Genomic DNA, 22881 nt, shown 5'->3' with positions numbered 1-22881 from the left:
TCCTTATGGCCGCTTTCCTTCATAGTTCAGCAACAATTATCATCATAAGCTTTCCATTCTAGGGCTATCCACTGGTAGAAACCTTAACTAATTGAAATTTTGACATTTCGTAGCAATTTCCATTTTTTTGTTTAAATTAAAAAAATCGAGTAAACTCTCTAAAAACTATTACATCGCCTCCACAGTTTCTAAAAGGGAATCTTTTAGCTTGCATATAGGTTGTGAACACACATAAAAATGACAAAATCAGAGCTTGTGTTTGAAACTTACTCTCCGTAAGGTAAAGGAATTTCTTCACCCACAAAAGTCGTTCTTCGTTGATGTTCAGTTCAAAACAAGAATTGAATTTTAAATTGTGCTATCTCAACCGATGTGACAATGTGATGTCTTTCAACCTGCTAAATGCCGACGGGAGAGCAGCCCACCTCTTTTTTAACGCCTGCTAAAACAGCTGGTACGCAGACAGCGCATAGAACTGTTTCTCACCACCTCTCTATGGGCAAGGGATTTTAGGACGTTTCTTAAAGAATCTATATCGAGTGAGTTGATATCTGGTTACTGGGACGACTGAAGCCAAAAATCCGAAGCCCATAGATTTGGATTGTGAAACAACAATTTCAATGCGTGACGACTTCCAAACTGTATGTGGAAAATAAAACAAGGTAACACCGCTTGTAAACGGACGCTTTTACTCGGGAAAACAAAGAAGAGGTCAGGTCAAAAATGGACTGGATGGCGTTCTCATGGTGCCACTTATTTGATAGTGCATTCGAGCTTTACATGATTCAAATCTAATTTGAACACAATTTAAAGAATTTAAATTGCAGGGGTACAAAGTATTCAAACTACTTCATAATCCTGAACTTCGACCATGTATCAGTAACGAACCATCTCCCATAATACCTTTCAGTATTGCTATGTGCGCCGTCACGCTTTCGTATAAAAAATTCTCTTGAGACCACTGGGTGTAATTACATGGATGAAGTTACCAGCATTTTCAGAAGGCATTAATAGAGCAGTTAACTGATCTGTTGTACGAGCAAGCGCTCTGAAACTGTTCTTAGACAATAGCAAACGAAACCAAAACAATTTTTTCAACTTAATCCGACTCGTTATTGAGGAAGAGATGGGAAGAATATTTAACAGTTTTGATGGGGCTAATAAAGAGAAAGTTAATAAAGAGAAAGTTTTGCACAGTCACAGGGCTCCTATTAAGTGGCATATTTGCTCCATCTCTGATCAAGATCACAAGTGTATCTTGACGAAAACAAAGACTGCTAGCATTCAATGATAGAATATTGCTAGCTTGCAAAGCATGCTCAGCCACCCCCCCCCCCCCCACCTTGATGGAACTTTTGTTTATCCCCGTCATTTCATTCATTTGCTTGAGAATCCAAGATGGCGCAGTAATTTGGGCGGGAAAAGTACTCAGCATCTGTTCTCCAAAATTAAAAACCTAAATATTGCTCAAACTTATACCAGATAATGATCATGAAGTGTAGCATGAAATTACATAAAAGAGTGCTCTAAACAAGTTCCATTACATTGGCGCCACTTGAATTGCACAGTTTTATACCAAACAGAAAATTAAAGAAACTGGAAACAAACTGTGTTTTAACAGAAAATGAGACCTCAAAGATGAACATTGAAACTAGATTTTATTGGTGTAATATTATGACCTCATAAATTTTTTTTCTCGTCTCACGTTGCACGACCCATGAACGATAGATTTAATTCAGATTTTTCAGTCTCCTGTTCCGTATTTATTGTTTTCCTTGGTAACCGATTTCCGTATGTTTTCATTCCTCCTCTTCCTCTTCTTCTTCTTCTTCTTCTTCTTCTTCTTCTTCTTCTTCTTCTTCTTCTTCTTCTTCTTCTTCTTCCTCATTGTCTCCTCCAGGCCGGTCCATGTCTCCCCTCTTGCATTTATTTATACAACTCCTCCACCGGTGGCCACGGACGTTAAGGCAGCCATCGAGGCATTCTTCGTAGGCAGACGATTGGCATCGCTGTCGACACCACTCCTGACACCGCCACCTACAAGCGTCTTGGTCTTGTTGGACTTGTGAATCAAACATGTTTTCGGCCGGAGGGGGCATTTTGTCATAATGTTCTGATCGAGCAGCCAATCTCTTTGACCTGCTTGGGCTCTTCTTGTTCTTCTTGGGCCTCTCGGCCTGTGGATCAAATAGGTTTCCCAAAGGGGCGCCTTTTTCGGATTTTTCTGCGTCTGCTTGAGAGGCCAATCTCTTAGTTTTCACTGCTTCACCTGGCTGAGGCTTTTCGGCTTGTGGATCAAACATAGGAGCTCGTTTTCTGGGATGTTTTTCTTCTGCTTGAGGGAAGAACCGTTTATTCAAAAGAAAATTGTCTCTCCTGGGTCCCAAAAAGATGACTGAGACCACAGAATGGATATAGGACAGTGAAACAACGAAAAGGAGAACGGCCGCAAAACGAATAACCCCCATCTACAAAGACAAAAGAACAGATTGTACTTGTATGGACGCGAAAGAATGGACGTTCATAAGATTAGATGAGATCAATGGTATGTTTAATAGAAAAATTGCCACTTAGTAATTAATCATTAACACTGTAGAGACTCAGTCTCAAAAGGTTCGCAGGACGACGAACTTTTAAAGCATAGAAGGTAATTTTTACATGATGAAAATGGTTGCTGTCAACCAAAAAGGAGATGAAATGCTTGTTCAATTGATCCCTTTTTTGACATAGGATCTTTCCCTTTTTCCAGAGCGTCATTTAGATTATCAAAATTTTGGGACACCGTTAAAAGTATGATAAGCATAGCCGAACATGTGAATTAAAATTGATGTGGTGCAGAGGCAAATTCGAGGTTCCCAACTGGGTGATGGTTCTTACAGCTCACGGTTAAAATTTTGGTCATTTTACGGCTAATGGTTAATTTCTTTCCGTTGCCATTAAAAGAAAACTTTATCCGGTAAACTCTTTTAAAACAACGCCTGCTTTTTTTTTTTCCATTTTACGGCTAACCCCATTAAGACCTTCGAATTCGTATTGCGATAGCCAGGAAAAGTCTTGAGGTAGGTATTCCATTTTAACAAGAAAAGAGTCGTAGTCAGCGGTAATCAAATTCATACTCTCAAGGAATCTAAAATAGGTTTCCGAACTTCCCAGTTGACGAATGATCTGTTTGAAAAATCACGTTCGGAATGGTTGAAAAAGACAACAGTCAAGCCACGTTTCATAAAAAGACTTTTCTCAGAAAACACGTGAACTCCCATTAGCACCGGCCCTCGGAGGCATGTTTTGAAGCAACTATTATAAAATTTCAGAGCGAGTCGTTGGAGTTAACAATGTATGAGATAACAAAAAGGAAAATGAAAAAAAAAAGCAGATTGGAAATTAAGCATAAAAAAATTTGAGGCATTCATGAAAACGAAGATTTCGACAAAAGTGATGGAGCATTTGTAAGAATTCCATACCTCCAATTATTCACTATGTAATAAAGTTAGTTTTTTCTCCGTGTTATGGTCCTCTTTCCTCGACTTTTCTTAATACAATCTGACGAGTTTTAATTTTTAGCGCTTAGCTTGGCATCTTTATGCTTTTCTAACGAAAGCGCAATTTGTCTTAAAGATAATATTTATTTACCGTCCTTGAAAATGTATGAAATATGGTCAGTTGAGACTAAAACAAGTCTTGTTAAGAAAACTACTTTAAACTGTTTCATCAAAATTAGACAAAATGCTTGACTGAAATCGTTCGATGATTCAAAAGTGTTAGTGTGAAATTTCCGGGTCAATTCTAAAGTTCTTTTTTTCACATGCACAATAGGGTATAGTTTCTCGTTATATGAGAAGGAAAACGATTAATTATCAGGATCATTTAGAAGACATCTTCTGTCCAGTTGTCCATCGCATTAGCAAATATTTACCGTGTTGAAAGTCTGAATACATTCGCTTTCAAGGTTACAAAGCTTTTCTAACGCGGTTTCATTGATAAATCTCCCACACTGAAATTCACTAAAATAGATTCATCTACCGCCTAACTTCGTTGCAAATATTTAGTATATTTTTGGTACATTCTGTTAGATTTCATTCAAGCTCCATCTTATAGATTTCTAATATCCTTTTGAAAGTATCCGAGTGATTCTTCGTACTCAGCCATAGATTGTCGGCTAATTTCCTAGTAACGAGCACATTTGACATTTGTTTGATTAAATATTTATTTTTATATATTGATCTCCTTTGGGAAATAGTTGTCTAGTATCAAGGTTCTACTAGGTGAAATCTACACAGTCCTTCTAAAAATGTATTGTTATATTCGCCAACATGATATTTTTATCTCTGGCTGAAGACATATAACGCGAGGCTCTTGAAAGATTTTTCTTTCATATGGCTATTGTAAAGACAATTCTATTCATGCAATTACACGGTCAGAAAAAAGGCGAAGTCATGGACAGGATAAAACAAAACTCAAATGAGGTTTTTCGGTTATTGCCTCTTTTATTACCAGTACAAGAACAACACTGTGAAAGCTTTAATATTCGTTTGGACGAGATAAAATCTAAATTTTCATTTCTTTAGGAAATTAGAGTTCTATTCCTTGCTTTAAGAAACAAAAGAACTGACCTAAACTGAATATTTTAAGAAGCTCAGATGTGCGCGCACCAAGTGACCAGGGGCCCGTTTCTCGAAAGTCCAGGGGCCCGTTTCTCGAAAGTCCAGGGGGCCCGTTTCTTGAAAGTCCCGGTAACTTTACGGGCCCGTAACTACGGTTTTAAAATCAAAATTTAAAGGATAGGAAAGCAGGTTCTGGCACCCAAACCAGCCCTTTTTGTTTCTTTAGCTGATAGTTTTATTACATCATTTCAAAACTTTTGAAATCCCCATCTTGAATGAAAACAGAACAGCTTTACGGGCCCGTTAAGTTACCGGGACTTTGGAGAAATGGACCCCAGGTAAATTAACGGGCCCGTAAAGCTGTTCTGTTTTCATTCAAAATGGGCATTTCAAAAATTTTGAAAATGATACAGTAAAGCGATCAGTTAAAGAAACAAAAAGGACTGGTTTGGGTGCCAGAAATTGCTTTTCTATGCTTTAAATATTAAAACGAATTATCATATTGCATAATTACAGTGCTACAAAACAGTCACCTCAAGCCTTTCTTTTACGCCTATTTTAAATGTGAGAGGATTTCTGTATCACAGTTTTCCAATCTAACAACTACTTAGTTTACACATTCTGACTAGACTTTTTCGCGCTCTCCAAAATTCTTCTCCTTTTAATACGACTTCAAAATCTTTTTCACTCGATAGCCTCCCGGTAAGCTACCGCCTCCCGGTTAGCGCTGGACTGATGTGCGGGAGGTCGAGGGTTCGAGCCCCGGCCGGACCAACACTCAAGGTCTTAAAATAATTGAGAAGAATATGCTGCCTTTTTATAACATCAAGAAATGGTTTAGATATTCTAGTCTTCTCGGATAGGGACGAATAAATGGAGGTCCCGTCTCATGCAGGTTAAGGGTAGGAGACGTTAATTACCCACGCACAAGATTACTGTATGATGGATGTTCTTCCCAGTGGTGGGATGGGTGGGTTGTTGTCTTGCATTTCACATGAGCCTCTGGCTCGGGCATATGCATAACCATGTCCCACGTAAAAGACATTAAACTTTGATTACAGGATAATGGCGTTACGTCAGCGTCGAAACGTCGTCGACAAGCTTTTTTTAGCCTCTTTAAAAAATGTATCTTAATGGTTTAGAAGTATTTTATCGCAATTTGTTATCGTGAGGTCAAACATAGATTTTGAACATTTTTGGATGTAAGGCCTAGCTCACATGACAGGAAATTGAGAACGGAACCCCCCCAAAATTTCCTGGTTACCTTGGCATCGGAAAAAATGCTGGGATCAAAAAAGAAAATCCAGCGATTTTTACCCCCAAATCAAGAAAATTTTCGGTTAGGGTCAAAAATCACCTAATGTCCCCTCCCATTCAAAATGAAACGGTATCTCCCAAACAAAGGGCCTGGTTCGACATTGGAAAGCCTGACTGATATTACCCTATTTTTAACAGCCATCGAGGTCATCATCGATTGATTGACTGAATTCATAAATTAGAATTTAATGCTGAATTTTGTTATGATCGAAGGGAGAACAATGTTTGGCGTAGCTGCTGTTGGAGCGTCCGTAATAGTGGGTTATGGCGTTTACAAGTATATACAAGGGAAACAGAGTGCTCGAAAAATCAAAGAGGCAGTCGATGAGATGGTAAGGCGCGAATTTTTTATGATTTTCGTTTATCTTGAAATGTTTATCTTTACGTGCGTTGCTCGAAAGCGATATTCATGAGTACAGAACTGTAAACTTGATTTGAACCCATTTCTTCTCCTCTAGCTTTGCTTGAATTATGAAAGTTATCATTCGTAATTTCTCGATGCTTCGCAACTCCCTAATTTATAATAAGAACGGAAATAGACTTTACGTATATGGGAACGATCCTTCGCAGTAAAGCACTATTTGAGCAATAGTGAAAATCAGACCTGAAAAAAATTTCAGGCCTGTACGGGATTCGAACCACTGACCTCTGCGATACTAGTGCAGCGCTCTACCAATTGAGCTAACAAGCCAACTGGGAGCAGGCCATCAAATTAATTCGATATAAACCCGTAGATGATAAATCAAACGACAACAAACATATGAAACATATGTGTGAACTGCGGTTATGAGACGTATATGGGAACGATCCTTCGCAGTAAAGCACTATTTGAGCAATAGTGAAAATCAGACCTGAAAAAAAAATTTCAGGCCTGTACGGGATTCGAACCACTGACCTCTGCGATACTAGTGCAGCGCTCTACCAATTGAGCTAACAAGCCAACTGGGAGCAGGCCATCAAATTAATTCGATATAAACCCGTAGATGATAAATCAAACGACAACAAACATATGAAACATATGTGTGAACTGCGGTTATGAGACGTATATGGGAACGATCCTTCGCAGTAAAGCACTATTTGAGCAATAGTGAAAATCAGACCTGAAAAAAATTTCAGGCCTGTACGGGATTCGAACCACTGACCTCTGCGATACTAGTGCAGCGCTCTACCAATTGAGCTAACAAGCCAACTGGGAGCAGGCCATCAAATTAATTCGATATAAACCTGTAGATGATAAATCAAACGACAACAAACATATGAAACATATGTGTGAACTGCGGTTATGAGACGTATATGGGAACGATCCTTCGCAGTAAAGCACTATTTGAGCAATAGTGAAAATCAGACCTGAAAAAAATTTCAGGCCTGTACGGGATTCGAACCACTGACCTCTGCGATACTAGTGCAGCGCTCTACCAATTGAGCTAACAAGCCAACTGGGAGCAGGCCATCAAATTAATTCGATATAAACCCGTAGATGATAAATCAAACGACAACAAACATATGAAACATATGTGTGAACTGCGGTTATGAGACGTATATGGGAACGATCCTTCGCAGTAAAGCACTATTTGAGCAATAGTGAAAATCAGACCTGAAAAAAAAATTTCAGGCCTGTACGGGATTCGAACCACTGACCTCTGCGATACTAGTGCAGCGCTCTACCAATTGAGCTAACAAGCTCAAATTTTTTTCAGGTCTGATTTTCACTATTGCTCAAATAGTGCTTTACTGCGAAGGATCGTTCCCATATACGTCTCATAACCGCAGTTCACACATATGTTTCATATGTTTGTTGTCGTTTGAAATAGACTTTGAACGTATCGCCTCTATTCCATTAAAAATGTATTATTTAGTTTTGTTAAATTGCTGAATTTATTCGTTTGGCTTTTTATTTTATACTTGGTACACCAATCAAGTGTTTGCTGGTTGTGATCCCCTAATTTTGTGTGGAATACCTGCACATAGACGCAGTACCAAACTGATTTTAGTGGTATCAGAACTTGCGTATTTTCTTATTATTTTCCTATATCTGTTTGCAAGACTCAACATTAAAGTGCTTTTCAATACATGCACAATAAGTCAATTTAAACCCTCGTTGTCCATTGTTTAACTAAAGATCAGACTTTGATCAGCTCAGGGCTGGGGAATTAACCTTCAGAGTTTGCAGGCCCTGTCATTTGGTACATGAGATACGGACAAATATGTTGTTGAAATATAAGAGCCACAAGAGAACAAACAACCATAATTGTATAATAACCATCTACAAGCTCAGCAAATGAATGGTGGCTAACTGAATTGGCAGACAAAACCAGGGGAACTTAAGGTTAACCAAGATGCTTTGGAAGCTTATTGTGAAGTTCTTAAGATAACTGGGATGGGTGACATTACTTCCAGCCTGGCATAATTTGTCTTGATCCATTGGACTATATAATTTTTTTTTTAATTCAGGGGTATATGTTTTTTACAGGTAAAAAGCATTGACAAGCCAAATGTCTACATCAGAAATTCTGTTGGTGTACGAGAAAAACTCAAAAAACTATATGAGGGAGGTCCTGAAAAGCTGCAGGTTTGTGTTGTATTTTATAATGTGAATTATCAAACCATTTTAGGGATTTTTTACTAGCCTATATGCCAATTTTCAAAGTATATGATTAAATAATTTTCCATTAATTTTACAGATAATATCAGACTTTGATAAGACTCTCACAAAATTTGTCATTGATGGGGTAAAAGGCTGCACAGTGTATGGTAAGTTTGTGGTAATTTAAAAAGCTTATACCTTTCTTATTTCAATATTCTTAAACTGTAGTTTATTTGTTGGAATACTGTGATGAGACTGTATTGTAAATGAATCTGTACTTAAATAGTTTGTTACATGAAGTTCCTTTTTTTGTTTGGGAATTACATTAAAATACCTGGTAGTACAGTTGCTCTCCCTATTGAGGACATTGTTGACCTTTTAGATTTTTGTTTGTCAACAACAAATTTAAGGACAACAACACCCACTACCAACAGATCTTTGGTATTGGTATGGGCTCTCCTTTGTCAGCCATCATAGCCAACCTGGTTATAGAAAACCTCAAATGGTGAGTTTTGTCCACCTCTCTTATCCAGCCTTGATTTTGGAGACATGATTTGATGATTTATACGCTGCAGTTGAGGCTGACCTTACACAAAACTTGCAAGATAACCTGAACAGCAATGAGCCATCAATCCAATTCACAGTGCAAAGAGAAACAAACAGAGAAATAGCCTTAATCAAAGTTTCTGTTTGTTGACAAGACAATGGTCAACTTGCAAGTAAAGGTCTATCACAAGTCCACCGACCTGGATAGGTATCTTGCGTTTGAGTTGCATCACCTGATCGCTCACAAGTGTTTTGTGAGGTCTTTGACCAATCACACAAACAATATTCTGACCATTAGTGACAATCGATCCAAAGAGTGACAAGTGACTTTAGCGCTGTTGGCGAATGGCTAACTGAAACGGTCACCTCAGCAGCGTGTAGCAGCTGTGCCAGAATACATTAAGAACTTTTGTGTCCTACCATACACTAAGGGAACAACAGAGTGGATAAAGCAGGTTTTGAACAGTTATAACATCAAACAACAACAAACATATGAAACATATGTGTGAACTGCGGTTATGAGACGTATATGAGAACGATCCTTCGCAGTAGAGCACTATTTGAGCAATAGTGGAAATCAGACCTGAAAAAAAAAAAAAAAAAAAAAAAAAAAAAATTTCAGGCCTGTACGGGATTCGAACCACTGACCTCTGCGATACTAGTGCAGCGCTCTACCAATTGAGCTAACAAGCCAACTGGGAGCAGGCCATCAAATTAATTCGATATAAACCCGTAGATGATAAATCAAACAACAACAAACATATGAAACATATGTGTGAACTGCGGTTATGAGACGTATATGAGAACGATCCTTCGCAGTAGAGCACTATTTGAGCAATAGTGGAAATCAGTTCACACATATGTTTCATATGTTTGTTGTTGTTTGATTTATCATCTACGGGTTTATATCGAATTAATTTGATGGCCTGCTCCCAGTTGGCTTGTTAGCTCAATTGGTAGAGCGCTGCACTAGTATCGCAGAGGTCAGTGGTTCGAATCCCGTACAGGCCTGAAATTTTTTTCAGGTCTGATTTCCACTATTGCTCAAATAGTGCTCTACTGCAAAGGATCGTTCTCATATATATAACATCAAAGTTGCCTTAAAGCCACACCAAACCATTTGCAGCTTAGATCCCCTCCAAAAAAGATCAAGTGTGTGGTGTAATCTACTCCAGTCCATGAGAAGATTGCAACAAAAACTACATTGGGGGAGACCAATCAGAAATTCAATACTGGGCCAAGAGAACACCAAAAAGTGTCCAACAAAAACATCCCAAGAAATCTGCACCCACTGAACATTGTTTACAATCAGGTCACAACATCTTATTACATACCAACACAAGTTGGCAAACTGACACCTCATAAAGGCTTGGGAAAATGACACATGCAATAGTCCACTCAGCCACGATAATGGCATTACCTACCCTAAGAGTACAGAGCCTTGACTCTATTGGAATTAATCAACCATGCCTTCTGAAATAACTTATCATCATTATGTGTTTATTACTCCTCATGAAGGCTTACATTCATGGCCGAGACATTGAGTTCTAAAAGATTTTTAATAGCTTTTGTCACCCCAGTGTCACATTTTTATATTTATCACAGTTGCTTTGGTTCACTGACTGATTTGTTCTTATGATTCATACACTCCCTCACTATATTTTTGTATGTAAAAATGTGCTTGATTTAATCTGGTCACACAGAGATTTATCTTTAATCGCAGGTGTGATTGAGAGCTATAAGCAGTTCCCAGAATCATACAGAGAGAAGGTGACATGTTCTATATGTTTTCAATTAATATTGAGTTTTACTCCTATGAAATGAGTAAAGAACTACATGTACATGTAGGTATGTAATGGTCCTCTCCTTAACAACATTTTTTTTAATATTGCCTGCTTCTTACAGAATGGGTCTAACCTTTAGTTGAGACATGACAAATGATAGACTATGTTTATTGAAAATGTTCAGGGCCATCACAGCTATATGTCAAGAAAACTTGTGAAGCATCTTCTTAATCATTGCTTCTTAATCATAATCACTGCTTTTAAGAGGCAGGTGCTGAATTCTCTTTTTTATCATTTCCATTTCAGGCCAAACAACTCAAAGAAAAGTACATGCCAATTGAATTCTCATCGTAAGGACTTATTGTTTTAAAATAACTTCTTTCATTACATGAATGTACTAAATATAGATACAACAAGGAAATAGAAGTGTTTAATTAATACAGATAATTATTTGCTCTCTAATTCCTATTAATCTTGACATTTCAGGAATCTTTCATCAGCTGAAAAAGAACCCCATATGATAGAATGGTATGACGTGTGTATTGGAATTGTATGGCATTATAAAGACACATAATGAATATGTGTACTTAATGTCAGTGATGGAAATCAAAGTCTATTTATTTAAGCTGGACATCAAAACTTTCAGTAAAGTAATACATTGTTAACAATTTTGTGCTGCTAACATTCAATGTTCATGACTTCTGGTGTGTAACATGTAATTCAATAACTGTTAATTAACATTAATGGTAATTGGAGAGCAGGGATGGCATAGTGGTGAGAGCACTGGCCTCCCACCACTGTGGCCCGGGTTCGATTCCTGGACCTGGCATCACATTTGGGTTGAGTTTGTTATTGGTTCTCGTCCTTGCTCTGAGGGTTTTTCTCTGGGTCCTCTGGTTTTCCTCCCTCCGCAAAAACCAACATTTTAAATTCCAATTTGATCCAGAAACAGTGGACAAGAAGAGCCACCCAGTGGAATGTCCAGTGCTAAATTATTATTTATTATTTATTATTAATTATTATTAAATTAATGAATGTTTAATTTAATCCTATATCTCTAAAGACCAGTTAAACATACCCTATTTCCTTGAATAAGCAAACTTGCTCAAGTTTGCCCCCTCTTATGAAAAAGTCCTCACCCCTTCTAAACTACTGCCAAACATTGTAAAGCACCCTTCTCAATTAGCTGCCTTGCCCCCTCCTGTGTCATTTTTTTTAAAATAGTAGGGATACAAGGAAAACCTGTTTCTATTACCACTTTATCGTAGCTTTTTAAGCTTGAACTGCAATGGGAACAGTTCATGGGAACAATATATATGCTCCTCCTTTAAGAAGAAAATTTTGAATAAGTGCCCCCGCCACCCTACTCAAGGTAGTACAGCAGGTATTTCAGGTTATATGTTTAATGCGTCAAGGTGTAATTTATTAAGAGTTTGTGGTTCTCATGCAAACACTCAGGTGGACCAAGTCACACGAGTTACTCACTGAGCTTGGTTTGAAGAGTGATGATATCTCTCAGATGGTGGAAGGAGCACCAATTGCACTCAGGTTTGTCTATAGTTACTCACATTTTAATCTTTTATCTCTCAGGTGGACAAAAGGAAATGAACTCATTATTGAGCTGAATCTCAAGCAAAACCAAATACCTGATATAGTAAAAGATGCACACATTGCTCTAAGGTACCACATCAAGCAATATGCACAATGCAGTTTGTGCAAGTATTGTGGAATGAGTTTTGCATCTCAAAGACAATGGAATTGAAAGAAATTGTTGCTAGGGGATTGGTGTTAAGAATCCAAGTTGCATGATCAGCTCTGAATGGGTACATTCCTCAGGCCTAAATGTTAATTATGAAGAAAAAAGTTTAAATCTTGCTTTATCTACAAAATATTTGCAGTACTCCATAAGTGAAGTGTTTCGTCTGAATAAGCAACTACAAATAAGTGATGCCAATTATAATGCATGATCAGAGGAAAGCACAAGATTACAGTCAAACTAACTGAAGCGTACCCCTCAAGATTACATTAAATGAATTGATCAATTGGATAGTGAACCTGCCAGTCGTTTCAAGAATGCAATAATGAATTGATTATTTGATTATTGAACCCGCTAGCCGTTTCACAAATGCAATAATGGATTGATTATTTGAATATTGAATTTGATAGCCGTATCCATTTTGAAAAGGGGCAGATCATTGTTCAAATTAGAAGTCCATTTCTGAAGTCCAATAAGATTATTCTATTTGATGAGGAATCCTGAAAATGAACAAACTGCATTGTGAAAACACTGCGAAAACAGTCGATCGCAAATATTAACAAAATAAAAAAAGTCTGGCTTGCGATGGCTTCACCTTTAAACTATTTTTTTCGACCATGAATACACACAAGAATTTCTACAAGTTCGTCAAGATGTAAATAGGCAAATAAAGCTCTTGATAACATTCCATTTACAACATTTACAAGAAGTTCTACACAACACTAGCCTTTCCCCCACGTCTGACACCATGTTGAAATAGTTCCGATCTATCATCATATGTTCGCATAATCCAATCAGAAATGGACTTCTGATTTGAACAATAATCCGCGCCTTTTCAAAACGAATACGGCTATCGGGTTCAATATTCAAATAATCAATCCATTATTACATTCTTGAAACAGTTAGCGGGTTCCATGTTCAAATATTCAATTCGTTATTGCGCTCCTGAAACTATTAGCAGGTTCAATATTCAAATAATCAAATCATTAATGTAATCCTGAGGGGTACGCTTCACTTAGTTTGACTGTAATATTATATTGGTAAACAAAGTCCTGGTGAACATGACAACATTGCTTTCCTTTTCTATTTAAAATATTATAATTAATGTACTGTTTTCAAAGCTCTGTGAACTATGATCAATTTTAAGTCATCAGTCGTCTCCATGCATGCACCATTCACTTGGCATATACTAGGTGATAAGTTTGCAATTGACTTATCTCTTATTGTGTAGTATAATTTCGGCCGAGGGTTGGTTAGCGTCGAGCTGTTTCAATGCTTAGGCAAACGTTGGGTTTAGCGCGAGCTCACACACGGGGTGGAGGACACTCAACTGCTCTACAATCAACTGAATCTACTTTATTGCATGAATCAAGGTTCTTATATACACAATGGTAGCTAAATCATACATGATACAAAATACAAAAGATAATACGAGTTTCCCTTGGAATAAACAACTTAAGTATACCACATATTCGCAATTTCATAGATAAGGGAGGACACTTTTGTAGATCCTGCGGAACTAGTGTTCCTATGTGTTTTTGTAACACGTAGTAGGAATATTTTCACGAATACTCTAACAACAAAGGGTTACACATAAATCATATTTCTGGATGTAATTATGTAATCAAAACTTACTTTAGAATTGTTTGTCACGCTTTTTCGTGCTATTGTTTTAAGACAGAAAACACGTTCAAGTTCCATATTCCATGCGACATGTAGTAGGAATATTTTCACAAAATTACTCTAACAACAAAGGGTTACACATAAATCATATTTCCGGTTGTAATTATGCCATCAAAGCTTACTTTAGAATTGTTTGTCACGCTTTGTCATGCTATTGTTTTTAGGCAGAAAACACGTACAAGTTTCCATGTTCCATGCGACACGTAGTAGGAATATTTTCACGAAATTACTCTAACAGCAAAGGGTTACACATAAATCATATTTCCAGTTGTAATTATGTAATCAAAGCTTACGTTAGAATTGTTTGTCACGCTTTGTCACACTATGCTTAACTTTACAACAATTGCATTATGTTATTTTAAATTGGGACATATACCCTGAAATAACTGGACTACTTTCTGTTTGTTTGGATATTTCTACTCAATTTAGAGATGGTGTGGAGTGGTTCTTTGTCAAACTTCATGAGAAGAAAGTTCCTGTGCTTATTATATCAGGTGGTCTTGGAGGTATAACATTTTGCATAAGATATATTTTGTACATTGTACCTGTGCTTGTGTCAGCTTTACTCCTGCATAATTATGCCCTTTTTTATGCTTTATTTTGAAAATTATGGCACATGTCTAGCAATGATGCTACAAAAAGGGAGATTGCTTTTGAATTTTTGTTCCAGGGTTTTCATAGTTGAGAGTCAAGATTTTATCATTGGAGTTATAGAGAGCAATATGCAAAAAATTATAATTATATTGATCTTTACTGAATTCAGTCCTTTTCTGTGAGGGGTATAACAGGTCTACATCTTTCTGTTTGTGTCCATTTTTTCTCCAGATCTAATCAAAGAGGTTATTGATCAACAAAGTACTCTGTATGACAATGTTACCATTGTTGCCAACTTCTTTAAATATAATGAAGAGGTAAGGAAGAAATTTGGAGTGGTTTGAGAGTCTTAAATAGTGTAAAGAGATAGGGGGTCTGGTAACAAAATGTGATCTGATGAACAGTTGCACTCTTTTGTTTTCAGCCCTGGCAGATTATGTCTTACACCATAGTAATTTTATGTAACGTAACAAAACATGATATGATGAATAGTTGCACTCTTTTGTTTTCAGCCCTGGCAGACTGTCTTACTCCATACTTTGTTTTTAAATTTGTGCACTAGGGAGTAATGGTTGGTTTTAAGGAGGAACTTCTCTTCGGTAACAACAAAAAAGAGAGAACTAAAGACTTGCCATACTTTGACAAAATTAAGGTAATACATCACATTCCTTATCTAAATAGTAGTGAAATATTCCATCTCAGTGTCACTGAGAGCCTGCTAGTCAAGTGAATAGTAGATAAAACAAAAGCATTTTTTTTCTGTTAGGAATTATAGGTATGTTTATTAACACTGACTATACTTATGATGCCTGTGAACCTACCTACCACAGAGATACCAACCCACAGAAATAAAAGATCTTGAGATATTTTATCTTAGATTTAATTCCCATGATCCCTCCTAAATTTGTGGTTTGACAGATTTTTTTCTTGTTTTTCCCCACAAACTACAATAGTTCAAATTGACCAGGATAATAATTGCATCGTTATTTTGAGATAAAAAAATACAGTTGTATACCATTGTTAAAAGGAAAACCAAAACAATTTCAGTGGAGGCAATAATGTACTTTCGTCTAGGAGACTAGGAGGCCAGGAAGTTCATTCTGGTTTTGGGAGACTCGTGGATAGTCTGCCACTGTTGGCTTTTTTTCTACTAGATTAATTAATTGCTTAAAATTTTTAAAAGATTGACTTTGAAATGAGCATGTTAACTGCATGTGAGTTAGACAAACATCTGATTCACGGACTTTGTTTCATAGGGACCAAGATGTTAAATTAATTAACTTAACAGTGTTTCAATCAGGTGTCCACATGAAAACCCTGAATTATTTGGTTTCGGACTGTAGGAACGTACAAATGTCATTGTGATGGGTGACTTGCCAGATGATGCTCATGTTTCAGACAGTCCTAAAAACACAGAAGTTACCCTAACAGTGGGTTTCCTGAATGAGAAGGTATGATAAGGACAGGGGTGTTAAATGAAAATAATGTTTGAGGAAAGTTTAAGAAATCTAAAGTACCTACTTTGGAACTGTCAATATTTTACATGTAAAACTGTATAATTTTTAGAAACTTAAGGTTGATTAAATGTACCATGATTTAATAAATTGAAGCAATTCTTTTTATTGAATCACCACGTGGTGTGTGGGTTAATTAACTTTTAAAGGGATAGATTTTTTCCAGTCATTTTAAACTTCTCAATTGCAATTCAAAATATCTTGCAAACAGGTCATGAAAACAGACAGGTTCATGAGCTTTATGGTGTTATTCTGATGTACTGTATGTAACACCTAACACTCCTGTTTAATATATGGCAGTCAATCAGAATTACTCGTTTTCTTGGGAGTTATAGGGTGAAATAGCTACAGTTTTGTCAATTTTTTTTTTCAATTGAATTTGAAATAAATTGAGAATTCTTCAACAATCTCATTTCCATCAATTTATCTTTCCTTTTAATGTTAATTCCAAGGTTGATGAACATCTAAGCAACTACATGGATGCCTTTGACATTGTTATTGTTGATGATCACAGTATTGAACTTGTGGATCTTCTTCTGATACCGATCTTAAGGGCTAATTAGATGTCATTAAAGAAATTGTGACTCTGAAGAGAATTCCATAAAGTCAATTGTAGATAGATGTGCACCTTAAGTGTGTGTGAACACACAGGGTTTAGGGTAGTCTTATGCATGAAAGAATTGGTATGGAATGAAGTTGATATTAGCTAGATTACATGTATAAGTCATGCAGTTGTAGTCAAGTTTTGTGTCATTAAAGTCAATCAAACATTTGCACAAGAGGCATGGTCGTTTATATCAAGAGCTCTTTAGGAAGGGGCTGTTTATGATAGCTGAGGCAGGTATTGGGAATGAATATTTCTTCTAAGAATTTTGCTACTGCTGTATATAGAAAAACAGCAGTTAGGAGGAAGCAGAAGAAGGCTGTGTTTTGTCAACTGTGGAAGTGAGTAAAGAAAGCTAAGACAGAGTCAATCTTAGTAAACAAAAGCAAATTTGCAAATTTGAAGGGGTGGGCCTGCGTTCTGATATGAGAGAGGAACTTAATGCAAGGAATGAGTTGAATTGTATCATTATTGTAAAATGATACTTGCAGTCAGTTTAAAGTAACATTGTAGAGAAGTAAAAAATTTCACAGTAATTGCACCTTGTGTTATGCTTTAATGTTCTTTGTAATTGTGGTAAAGTTGAAGATCTGAATTCATTTGCCAGCCTTCAGTAAAGTAGATAGCAAAGTAGAAAATCAATTAATTGTCAGGAGGTATTTTTATAACACTTGGGGTGACCTAAATGTTGAGTTACAAGTATTACCAGATATGTTGTAACCATGTAAGAGAATATTGAATAAAACAAACTGTGTGGAAAGGGTTTAATGTACAGACATTAATTTTTCTGTATACATGTAACTTACACACCTCATGGTTTGTCCTTGATATTATAACTCACACACCGTCGCTTGCCTTTATACAATATTACGAATATTGTTTTGCTCCTTTGAGTTAAACTTGTGAAAATTAGTTCTCAGTATTTTGGTCCTCCTGGACAGCAAAACATTGCCCCCCCTCACTTAGCAAAACATCCACAACCCACACAATAAAGCTCCCTGAAATGTTTTATGCCACACAGTACATACATGCACTTATACTGTTACAGTAGCATATAACAAAAACAATTCTAATTTGTTTTACAAGTTTAAAGTTATTCCTGTTACTGTGCCAGCTTCTTTGACATTCCATAATTTAATAAACTTGGCAGGAAGTAACACATTTCCACCATATGCTTTTCACTGAAGTTACTTCTGGTCACCAATGTTGCAGTTTGTGTCAGATTCCATTTGATTCCTAACCGAAGGAACAAATGTTTACACCATTTTTATTAACATATGTTTCCTACACCTCAACCCTCTCAAGTTGATGCCAATGAAAATTTTTTAACCATGGCGTAAAATATGGCTTGCTCTCCAATTAATTTTCTGGCCAAATTTTAATCCTCTGTTGTCCTTGATTTACATCAAGTTCCACTCTTTCAAGTAGCCATCTGAAAATCAAGAAGAATTCTACTCACTTTAAAAGAATGATTAGTTTATTAAACTCTCTGGCAGTAAAGGACCTGAATTATTGAGTGTATTTCACAATCTTAAGGCAACTATTATCTAAAAACTAAAAATTTACGGCTATAACGATAATAACAAATGAATCATTTAAAATATTTAAATGTAAAAAAGTCCTCCATTCTCTTTGTCCTACATATCTGAATGTTTCGGAAGAGATAGTACTTTTGTGTTTTCTGCCTGAAGTTGTAATTAGGTACCTGCAGGGGTGGGCTGGGGAGCAGATGGGTGTAGGAGTGGGCTGGGGAGCTGATGGGTGTAGGAGTGGGCTGGGGGACTTCATTTTTGCCATGTATTTATGGCACAGGTCCACTCCTCTGTCATCTAGCCTATCTAATTTACCCAGCTGTAAGGCATACGCATATGACCCGGCCTCAGGGTAAATTATATTACCTAAGTGCCGTTTTTCAGACTCGCTCTATGGATTTGGACAGATAGGCAGGAATATCCTGCCAGACAGGTACAGCATACTCTAAAACTGGCTGGACTGTGCTAAGGTATATCTTCAGGATGTTAGATTGACACACCCTGGCTCTGTGCAGTACTCTATGGGAGTATAACCTCTTACAAGCTTTCTTAATAATGTAATCAACATGACAGTTCCACTTCAGGTTACTGTCTATAATAACTCCTAAGATCTTATAGGTACTGACACACTGGATGGCGTTGCTGCCAATTAATATGGGATTAATGAGACAATTTGAGTTGCATAGAAAATTAATATGCATTTCTTTACACTTAGTTGGATTAAGACTCATATTATGGGCAATGGCAAAATTCTGAATGTCTGAGGCTACAACAATGAGTAAGCTAGGGGAATTCCTTGGAATTTTTTCGAGAGCACTGGTATCATCAACGTATTTAATGCGCAGCCGCCAGTCGGACAGAAGTCTGTTTGTCATCACCATAAAAAGAATCCCACCCAACTTCGTTCCTTGGGTGACTCCTCTTTTTGGTGTTAACCAATTTGATAGAGATCCCCCAATTTTAACTGCTTGCCTCTGATAAGTCAAAAAAGCTGCAATCCAAGATGAAAGGATTGGGTGAACTTCAAGGTCTGCGAGTTCCTGCATCAATATTGAGTGATTGTTCAAATCAAACCCTTTAGAAAAATCTGCGAAAAATATTCAAGCCGCTGCCTCACCACTATCAACTGCTTCGTAGATCGCTTGAAGCTTATATATATAAGGCCATCTGATTTAGAGTGCCCTTTATGGGAGAACTGACAAGGGTCAATCTTGCCTTCCGATTGGGGTAAAAGTCTGGAACAAGTAAAGCCTTCCATTACCTTTGCCACAGTACAGGTAAGAGATATAGGTCTTAAATCTCACTCAATAAGTCCAGGTGGAGACACTTTAGGGATAGGTGTAACAATACACGATTTCAGAAGAGCTGGTATGTATCCCTCCCTTAGAGACTGATTGTAAATGTCACAGACAAGGGGAGCTAACTCAAAGGCAAAATCTTTCAGGAGCCAGTTATCTTTAGCTATGGTTGAGTTTTGGTTAATGATCAAGATTAGGGACAACAAAAAACTTCAGTTGAAGGCAAGCAAATAGCAAACATTTTGGAAAGGGAAACTCACCCATTGTCTTCTGTTCTAGTAGCAAAGGAATAAAGATTTCCTTTAGAATTACTTCCTCTGACTGGTATGACCACCTAAAATAATGATATAAAATTAATTAGTTCTTTGTTGTCTAAAAAATTGTATCCATGCAAGATGAACAAGGTTAGAGGAAGTTTCTACCATAGGGTGTCTGTTGCATCTGTGCTATTTCTACCAAATAAGTGAACATAAATCATAACAAGGTTCTAAGTTAAGATAAGTTCTTATTTCCAAATACCCCTTGCCCCCTTCCATTGATAGGTTTGGCTTTGTAGCAAGGAAGTCTGTCATACTTTGAATATCTGGAAAGTTGCAGAGTACCCCAGTAGAAATTTGCAGTTGTTACTCACTTGAGCAAGGGTGATCATTACATTTAAACCATTAACTTAATTTTGTTATCTTTTTTATAACCAAGATCCTTTACTTACCTGAGCAATCTCATGGTTAATCATGATATCTTTGCATGAGAGATTCATGTAAGTAATTCTTAGAGGTTCTCCAAGAGTATCCAAAGCAAGTTGATGATCTCTTAGTAACTGAACTGATGTTTTATAATAGTCTTGAGATGCGATGTTTGCTGAAAGATAACAGCATTGTCACAGTAAGTTGAATTCTTATCCAACTACACTTAGACGAGTACAAATAGCGCCATAGACGAGAACAAATATCACGTGGTATTTGTATTCGTCTATTGTAGAGTACTGGTTAAACAGGTTTTCTCACATCGCGCAAGCGAAGAATTGGATTGTAGTTACGAAAAAAAAAAGTGATGGACAATTTGAATCCTATTTCCGACGAAAAAGAGTCAGAATGGCTGGCAAATATAGATCCAAGTTTGTTAGATGAATTGAACAAAGAAAAACAGCTTGACAACCAGAAAATTTCTTCATTTAATGAAGAAAATAGAAACAGCAACACAACACGCCAATTCTGTTACACTTTGCATACTTCTGTCACACACTCCTCATAAATAAACATCCGCAAAATTCACCCGCACTGAAATAACAGTTTGGCATGTTGGATAATTAACAACTTATTAGACGTTTTTTTGTGTAGTATATTGCTGAGTATTTTTACTCGTTATTTGTATTTGACTCGCCCTATGGGCTCGTCAAAATACGGCACAACTCGTAAAAATACTCAGCGATACTACACAACAAAACGTCTAATAAGATCTATATATTTTTCAATTGAACTAGGTAAGGTACAAATAATGTACAAATCAAGGACAAATATCCAGCAATACTGCACAGATATTTGGACAGTTGATTATTTTAAACAATTTGTAAAAAAGAAACCTGTTTGACAGGTTGCATGTAAATACATAGGTATGCTATGCATGCAAGAGTTAATTTTTTGGATGGGTTTGTTGAAATGGGACACTATGTAACTAATGCTTGCATTTTTGTAAAAGAAAAAGAGCATCCACTTTCAAAAGATTCCAATGAAAGTAAGACTCTGGAAAGCTGGTTTACTAACTTAGAACAGACTCCCCTAAACAGGTGTCAACTACTACCGGCTCCATACAAATGACTCATTCATGACATAAACATTACAAACGAACTGAACCAAACGAGCTAACTTTACCGACAGATTGAAACAGACCAATCACGACTGACTTACGCCACTAGAGTCTTACAGCCAATAACATCATGGCAAAACTGACCAATCATTTTACATGAACGGAAATAAGAACATTCTACTGACAACAACTATTCACTTGACTCTGACAACACTGATGACTTCCACACAGGTTGTCGAAACATCAGTCACTACCACCGACAACAGTCCTTCTCAGGACTACACTCACCCATACGATCACAGTACACTTTCATACTCCAATCCTTTTGTCTGATTTACGTGCAAGATACATACCCTAATGCTATGATCTGATTGGTGCAAAATATGTACCCAAATGCGGCAATCTGATTGGTGCGAACAACATACCACAGAGACAATAACTCAGAGTAATTTAAAAAAAAATTAACTTAATAAATCAGTTGAATAATTACGAATTTATTGCAAGTTTTTATGTTTCATTGATCATGACTTTGTATTTAGACTCATCCACAAGGAGCAACTTGTGAAAGTACTAAGCAACAATTCCCACGAACGTTGCTATTATCTTGATCTAACCTCAAATTCTTGTAATTAATTTACAAGGGGTTGGGGTCAGGAGAATTAACAATAAGATCTTGGGAGTTAAACGGTTAAAAATAACCTTAATAATTTTGAATCTTATTTTGTCTTAAAAAGATTTCACCATCGATGTCGGAATTTGGTAGTTCAAATTTGAATTTTACTTTTTTTGGGTCATTCCCATCAATTTGCACTCTCCCTTACGAGAAGGAAAGTTGGTACTAGGTCATAATACGTACACAGCGGCCAAGGACTCATGTTCCTCGCACTTGAAGCGGAGTGGAACAGAAAAGAGGAAAAGAATAAAATTTTTCATACTAAGCCAAATCACAGGGATAAAAAACCTTGTTCAGAAACTCAAACAAAGTAAATATGCCGTCGATTCGTTTTAGTGCTCACCTTGAATTTTGTGATGAAAGAAAGCTGCTCCTGCAATAGAAAGAACAGCGCCAGATATCGCTGCCTTTTTTAAAAAGTTCGCATTAAACATGGTCTCCAGGAGCAGAGGAGCGCTAGATATGACTACCCTGTCTTGATAAAATTCACCCTAACCATGATATTCAGAAGTCATTAAGTAGGAAAACCATATGGAGTCTTGGAACCACTTCACCTTTAAAGCCAGAGATAGACTGTACTCGGTACATGACG

General features: G+C 36.9%; 3 protein-coding genes and 1 long non-coding RNA gene across 5 annotated transcripts in view; 1 reads left to right on the top strand and 3 right to left on the bottom strand.

Annotated features, from left to right (window-relative positions):
* The window catches only part of LOC148716554 (uncharacterized), a 3753-nt gene extending 2540 nt beyond the window's left edge, over positions 1–1213 (bottom strand). Inside the window, exon 1 of the long non-coding RNA XR_015995662.1 lies at positions 271–1213. This is a non-coding gene — a long non-coding RNA (uncharacterized LOC148716554). The remainder of the gene's footprint in view (positions 1–270) is intronic.
* Positions 1214–1641: 428 nt separating this feature from the next.
* On the bottom strand, positions 1642–3598 carry LOC111334400 (uncharacterized). Its single transcript, XM_022940119.2, has 2 exons — positions 3462–3598; positions 1642–2468 (listed from the first exon to the last, which is right to left on the bottom strand). Exon 2 carries the CDS (start codon positions 2466–2468, stop codon positions 1800–1802), a length of 669 nt encoding a protein of 222 aa, XP_022795854.2. The 5' UTR covers positions 3462–3598; the 3' UTR covers positions 1642–1799.
* Positions 3599–6026: 2428 nt separating this feature from the next.
* On the top strand, positions 6027–17746 carry LOC111334369 (cytosolic 5'-nucleotidase 3). 2 transcript variants are annotated; one of them, XM_022940080.2, is made up of 12 exons: positions 6027–6250; positions 8389–8487; positions 8600–8669; positions 10772–10818; positions 11139–11182; positions 11319–11360; positions 12423–12512; positions 14701–14777; positions 15097–15182; positions 15428–15517; positions 16209–16316; positions 16832–17746. In XM_022940080.2, exons 1-12 carry the CDS (start codon positions 6107–6109, stop codon positions 16940–16942), a joined length of 1008 nt encoding a protein of 335 aa, XP_022795815.1. In that variant the 5' UTR covers positions 6027–6106; the 3' UTR covers positions 16943–17746. The 2 variants fall into 2 exon arrangements, with proteins under 2 accessions (XP_022795815.1, XP_022795814.1); XM_022940079.2 differs by lacking the exon at positions 12423–12512 and adding an exon at positions 12291–12380.
* Positions 17733–22869, bottom strand: LOC111334370 (cytochrome c oxidase assembly factor 1 homolog). The gene is made up of 4 exons (XM_022940081.2): positions 22633–22869; positions 20523–20671; positions 20074–20147; positions 17733–18415 (listed from the first exon to the last, which is right to left on the bottom strand). Exons 1-4 carry the CDS (start codon positions 22721–22723, stop codon positions 18343–18345), a joined length of 387 nt encoding a protein of 128 aa, XP_022795816.1. The 5' UTR covers positions 22724–22869; the 3' UTR covers positions 17733–18342.
* Between the last annotated feature and the right edge of the window lie 12 nt (positions 22870–22881).

Source organism: Stylophora pistillata, chromosome 14 (assembly GCF_964205215.1).
Source record: "Stylophora pistillata chromosome 14, jaStyPist1.2, whole genome shotgun sequence".
Taxonomy (NCBI): domain Eukaryota; kingdom Metazoa; phylum Cnidaria; class Anthozoa; order Scleractinia; family Pocilloporidae; genus Stylophora; species Stylophora pistillata.
This window is presented reverse-complemented; position numbering and strand designations above follow the sequence as displayed.

Bases quoted from the DNA above. Each gene is read 5' to 3' on its own strand.
- LOC111334369 (XM_022940080.2), top strand. From the start codon at position 6,107: ATGCTGAATTTTGTTATGATCGAAGGGAGAACAATGTTTGGCGTAGCT. The intron at 11,361-12,422 runs GTATGACGTGTG...TTTATCTCTCAG, and splicing joins GAACCCCATATGATAGAATG to GTGGACAAAAGGAAATGAAC. The intron at 12,513-14,700 runs GTACCACATCAA...TACTCAATTTAG, and splicing joins GATGCACACATTGCTCTAAG to AGATGGTGTGGAGTGGTTCT.
- LOC111334370 (XM_022940081.2), bottom strand. From the start codon at position 22,723: ATGTTTAATGCGAACTTTTTAAAAAAGGCAGCGATATCTGGCGCTGTT. The intron at 20,148-20,522 runs GTAAGTAAAGGA...TCATTATTTTAG, and splicing joins TTAACCATGAGATTGCTCAG to GTGGTCATACCAGTCAGAGG. The intron at 18,416-20,073 runs GTGAGTTTCCCT...CTTGATTTTCAG, and splicing joins ACTAGAACAGAAGACAATGG to ATGGCTACTTGAAAGAGTGG.
- LOC111334400 (XM_022940119.2), bottom strand. From the start codon at position 2,468: ATGGGGGTTATTCGTTTTGCGGCCGTTCTCCTTTTCGTTGTTTCACTG.